The sequence below is a fragment of the Leptonychotes weddellii genome, chromosome 4, assembly GCF_054177405.1.
Source record: "Leptonychotes weddellii isolate Sample4059 chromosome 4, ASM5417740v2, whole genome shotgun sequence".
In the NCBI taxonomy this organism is placed as follows: Eukaryota; Metazoa; Chordata; class Mammalia; order Carnivora; family Phocidae; genus Leptonychotes; species Leptonychotes weddellii.
Genome location: NC_138372.1, coordinates 68,514,936 through 68,520,935, shown reverse-complemented (window position 1 = coordinate 68,520,935; position 6,000 = coordinate 68,514,936). Strand labels below are relative to the sequence as shown.

The 6,000-nt window shown below is 38.3% G+C and overlaps 1 protein-coding gene across 8 annotated transcripts in view; it reads left to right on the top strand.

The window, feature by feature from the left end:
• Positions 1-6,000, top strand: part of KYAT3 (kynurenine aminotransferase 3) — a 56,461-nt gene that overhangs the window by 27,860 nt on the left and 22,601 nt on the right. For all 8 annotated transcript variants that reach the window (XM_081818740.1, XM_081818738.1, XM_081818736.1 and 5 more), the window contains 2 exons: positions 1,056-1,205; positions 5,468-5,554. In XM_081818740.1, the coding sequence (XP_081674866.1) occupies positions 1,056-1,205; positions 5,468-5,554 (237 nt within the window). The remainder of the gene's footprint in view (positions 1-1,055; positions 1,206-5,467; positions 5,555-6,000) is intronic.

Sequence of the window (6,000 nt, the reverse complement as noted above, 5' to 3'; positions counted from 1 at the left end):
TCTCCAAAAGCAAAAAGAGGAGCTACATGCTAGGAAAAAATAAGCCATAAGAAATACTGACTTCAATACCAAATAAGACAAGGAGGGGAAAAGGGAAGGAAAAGAAAGAGAAGGAGGCAAGCACAGAGAACACAGAAGAAGAGAAGAATCGAGGAAGAGCGAATGAAGGAGTTAAGACTCCCTACAGGGATGCCTGGGTGGCTCAGTCGGTTAAGCGTCTGCCTTCAGGTCAGGTCATGATCCCAGGGTCCTGGGATCGAGTTCCGCATCGGGCTCCCTGCTCAGTGCGGAGCCTGCTTCTCCCTCTGCCCCTCCCTGCGCTCGCTTTCTCTCTGACAAATAAATAAAATCTTAAAAAAAAAAAAAAAAGACTCCTTACATGTCTCAGAGTTTGTGCATTTACAGTCCCTTCATTCCTCTGGTGAACGTTGTTGTTTGCTTGGATGACTCCTCCCCTCTTGGCTCTCATGTGGTGAAGAATGTCCTACTTCCTCCTAACATAACTCTCACATGAGCACTAATGTGTATTTCTTTGGAGAATTTGTTTTTGCCCTCTCTCCATAATCCATTGGTTGGCATAATAGCCTTCTCTTTGGTAACATGGAAGAACAGAATCAAGATATATAGACAATGCAGGTTTTCTTATTTTTACTGGGAAAAAAGTACAACTCTATCCAATATAATTTAATTACTGTCAAAAAAATTGAATGTGATTTGATTGCTGTCAAATAATGTACTGTCAAAGATATATTTGGTACTGAAGCCAATCTTTATCAAAACATATACGTTGGAATTTTAAATTCCAAAACCAACTGTTTAATAGGGTTTTTTTTTTCTTAGTCATTAGCAAGTTTTCATGATCCTTCATGTAGGAATCCTCTGAAAGTAGTGAAAAATGTTTTTTATCTCCATTAAAAAATACAAATTTTCCTTGGATAATTACAAACATAAAACCTAAATTTTAAAAATTCTTTCATTTTAGATCCAGAGTACCTCCAAGAAGTAGATCCCATAATCAAATTCAAGATTTTTTTTTCTTCTTTTTTATTCAACAGGGTCATCCATCACTTGTGAAAGCTCTAGCCTGCTTATATGAAAAATTTTATCAAAATCAAATCAATCCAAATAAAGAAATCCTTGTGACAGTAGGAGCGTATGGCTCTCTTTTTAATGCCATTCAAGGATTAATTGATGAGGGAGATGAAGTAAGTATATTAACATTATCATCTTACCTATATCAATTATTATCATTTGTACTGCCTTTGAATCTTTCATTTATTTTACCTTTTATTTTTAATAATTTTTGACGTATAGTACACATGAGTAAAATTCACAAATCATAAGTATACAGCTTTATAAATTGTTTACAAATGTATATTTATATGTGTGTGTATATGTGTCCATGTAACCACAAACCAGGTGAAATATAGTACATTTCTACCACCTAGAAAGCTCCCTTTTGCCCCTGCCTAGTTTATATTCTTCCAGAGGTAACTACTCTTCTGTCTTGTATCACCATAGGCTCATTTTACCTGCTCTTTAACCTGATATAAATGGAATCACAAAGTATGTACTCTTGAACGGCTTCTTTTATTTATCATTATGTCTGTGAGATTCATCTATTTTGTTGCATGTGACTCATTCTTATTTTTACAGCCTGTTTAGGTAAGGGTAAGTGGAAGGGGCTAGCAATGATGGGGAAAATGAGTCTTTCATTTGCACGACTAAAATTACCCTTATCTGAACTCAGTCAGGGAGTATTTGGTCAGTGTGTTTTTGTGCCCAACATTGTTAACAGCACCATGTGTAACAAGGATGAGTGATTTCTGCTTTAGTACTGTGACCCACATGGCTCCAGACTCAGTCAGCTCTGCCCCTGTGTCCCCATCATCCTTCCAGTACCCCTGCTTCAGTATTTCCTGACCTCTTCACTCATTCAGAAATCACTGAGGATCTCCTATGCTAGGCACCACGGGAGATTTTTAAAAAGACAGTTTCTGTGTGGAAGGAGTTCCCCGTTTAGTAGAGGAGATACTCGCAAACTAGTGAATGGGAATGCGTGTGACAGTCAGTGGTGGACAATGTGCAAGTTATGGTGGTGACGGCCTGGAAGACTCCAGAGAGGCATTGCTTAAGTCTGAAGAATGAATATTTACCTGGATCTATGTTGTTAATTCCTTTCTTTGAACTCTCATGGCACTTTCCCTGTACCTCTTGTATAAAAGATACTGCTCTTACTTTGTATTATGTTTTTCTGTTACATCTCTCATTCCCTCTCCTATGCCAGACAATAAGCTACTTAAGGAAACATCTTAAGGAAGTACAGGTATACTTTTATATATATAATCTCCTTTAATCCTATAAACTAGTTGAAAGTTTTATCTCATTCTTTGATGTTGTTAATCCTTTGTTGCTTCCTCCTTCTGCATTCTGCTGGAACATCCCCAGGCTCAGCCCTTGACTTTCTTTTCTCTATTCTTTCTTCCCTGATCACTGTGTCTGATATTTTGAAACCACACACGTCACTTTCTATCACATTGACCTGTTTTATTTCCTTTATAGCATTTATTACCATCTGAAATTATCTAATTTACTTCCGTGATTTCTTGTTTTTTTGTCTCTCTTGGTAGAATGTAAATTCCAGGAGAATCAGTTTATTGCTGTACGGCCAGTCCTTAAAATACTGAGTACTCAAGAAATACTCTTCAGAAAGAGAGGGGAATTATTCCCATCATAAAAATAAAGAAATTGCAGCAAAGAGTGTCAAGCATATTCTTTCAATTTTACCTCCCTGCCTCCCCAATTTATTTTCCTTTATTGAGCTCTCACTTCAAAGCAGGCACCTGTGTTTCTCACTAGGGTTCAAAGATAGGTCGTCTTGGTCTCTGAGAATTTCACAGACTAATTAGGAACTTACAGTCTGCTTGAGGGAAAGATCCCTTCCCAAGGGAATGAACAAAGGTTGATTTCTTTGCCCTTCACAGTAGCTAACACCTAACATAGTAGACTGTATAGTAGGTGTTCAGTGTGAATTGAATGACTAGCACAAACAAAGGGGCTTTAGAATGTAAGGCCCTTATATGACTTTAGTGAGAAAGGCCTTTGAGCAGGTATTTCACATCATAAGAAATACACAGTTAAAACTGCAAATTTAGACCAATTAGGTATTACTAATCTAACCAACAAAAGTTAAGTGAGACAACTTAGTGTTGATTTGTGAAATTATAAATAGTTACTCAATTTTTCTAAAGCAATTTGGCTGTCTGTATAAGGTGCCATAAAAATGTTTATACCTTTTAGGGGCACCTGGGTGGCTCAGTCATTAAGCGTCTGCCTTCGGCTCAGGTCGTGATCCCAGCGTCCTGGGATCAAGCCCTGCATCGGGCTCCCTGCTCCACAGGAAGCCTGCCTCTCCCTCTCCCACTCCCTCTGTTTGTGTTCCCTCTCTCACTGTGTCTCTCTCTCTATCAAATAAATAAATAAAATCTTAAAAAAAAATGTTTATACTTTTTAATCTAGCAATAGCAATCGTGTGAATTTATTCAGCTATTTAAAAGTAGAGAAACTACATATACTCACAAATAAACATAGCATTGCTATTTATTTATTTATTTTTAAAGATTTATTTATTTTAGATAGAGAGCGCGCGGACGCATGGGCGCTAGTGGGGGGAGGGGCAGAGGGAGAGAGAATCTCAAGCCAACTCCTCCCTAAGGACGGAGCCCATCACGGGGCTCAGTCCCACGATCATAAGATCATGACCTGAGCTGAAATCAAGAGTCAGATGCTCAACCACCTGAGGCACCCAGGTGCCCCAGAATTGTTATTTATACAAGCAAATGATAAAAAAAAAAATCTGTTCTAGAATTCAGAAGGCTCTCAAGTAGCCATTAAGATAATAAATATTAAAACTATAATAATAGGAAATTTTCATGAAATATTACTAGGTTTAAAAAGATAAAAAGAGGGGCACCTGGCTGGCTCAGTTGGTTAAGTGTCTGACTCTTGATTTCGGCTCAGGTCATGATCTGAGGGTTATAAGATTGAGCTCCGTGTCAGGCTGAATGTGGAGCCTGCTTAAGAGTCCCTCTCTCCCACCACCCCTCACCCCCCGCACTTGTGTGCTCTCTCTCTAAAATATATTTATATATTTTATATATATATAAATAAATATTGAATATATATGATGGGTATAAATTATGTGTTCAAACTTTCCTTATAGAAAAGTAAAAAGGATGCTAGATTTAGGCTGCTGGTTTGTGGGTGGAATACCACCTGGACAGGTTGGCCCTCTGACTGACCTAAAAGCCAGCCCACAGGTGATTAAGAGAGAGCACGTAGAGTCCAAGGAACAAGGAATATATCTCGAGGGGCTAGGAAAAAAGACTGAATCTAGATATAAGTAGCATCTTAACTAGTCTCCCCACATCCAGTCTTTGTTTTGGAGTGCTTTTGAGCAGAGAGAAACATCTTTACTCTCAGGATAATACTTGTAAAGTAGTACCCCATAATGGAGAGCATTGCCATGTTTTCTGCCCCTCTCTGATATTTTATTTTGTAACTTAAAATTTAAAGAAATTCTTAGTGTTTTGGCTGGAACATTCCTTTGAGGATGTGATGAGACCTATGGCTTCTTCCCCCAGGAAAACCTACCTAGGCACATGTAAAGCTTTGCATATAATTTCAAGCATCCCCACTGCAAGCCCTTCTGTAGATCTCATTAAGAGACCAAGGACTCCTGGACAAGTGTATCTCTAAGGTCTTTTCCACTTGGCTGTTAGCTCCAGGAAGGCAAGGAAAGCCAGCTTTTTCACTGCTGCATCTCAGCATGTAGTATAGTGCCTTACACATAGTAGGTACACAGTATTTTTTTTTTTTTGCTAACCCCCACCCCCCCTCCCCTCTAGAACCCTCAGTTTGTCTCTCAGAGTCCATAGTCTCTCATGGTTCATCTCCCTCTCAGATTTCCCCCCCTTCATTTTTCCCTTCCTACTATGTTCTTCTTTTTTTTTTTTTAAACGTATATTATTTGTTTCAGAGGTACAGATCTGTGATTCAACAGTCTTACACAATTCACAGCACTCACCATAGCACATACCCTCCCCAATGTCTTATCACCCAGCCACCCCATCCCTCCCACCTCCCACCACTCCAGCAACCCTCAGTTTGTTTCCTGAGATTAAGAATTCCTCATATCAGTGAGATCATATGATACAGTATTTTTTAATACTGTGCCTGGCTGAAGCTTCACGTGATCATCAAAAACCTCTTGCCAGACTATGGCTTCCTTGTTTATAGTTGAAACAATACCCAAAAGCTTTTGAATATAGAAAGATTCTAGTCTTTTAAAATCTTTGCCAAAGCCTTTCCGCTTCATGAAATCTGTGACGTCTGGGTTGGACTCCCACAGTATTTTTTAAACAAATGAATAATTGATATGTTAAATTCTTACTTGGTTTCATTTTAGGTCATAATAATAATGCCTTTCTATGACTGTTACGAGCCTATGGTGAGAATGGCTGGAGCAACACCTGTTTTTATTCCCCTAAGATCTGTAAGTTTGCCAGCACCATTCACATGCTTTAAGATGTTTTGAAAATACACAGAATTGCTTTGTCCCTGATGAAGTTTCCACTTTGATTACTTTTTGGGATTTACTGTGTATCTCTACTATGGCTGAAGGTAACCAACATCTTGAAGAGGACAACTTTTATTACTTTATTCTGTTTTTGCCATGTATCTCTGTTGTATCAGCATTCACATTATATGTCATGTTATCTTTTGTATGTGTCTCCCCCACCAACATGAGCACCACTAGCTCAGAGACCATTTCTAACTCACTTTCATAGCACTGCTCCCCAGTGACTAACTGTGTAGGGTATGTATGCTGGGTGCTTCATAAATGCTTGTTGAATTCTGAATAAAGTGAATTTTTTAAATTTTGCTTTTATTTTTAGGAATTTAATAAAGTGTACTACCATTGTCTTTTTAAAAACCTTA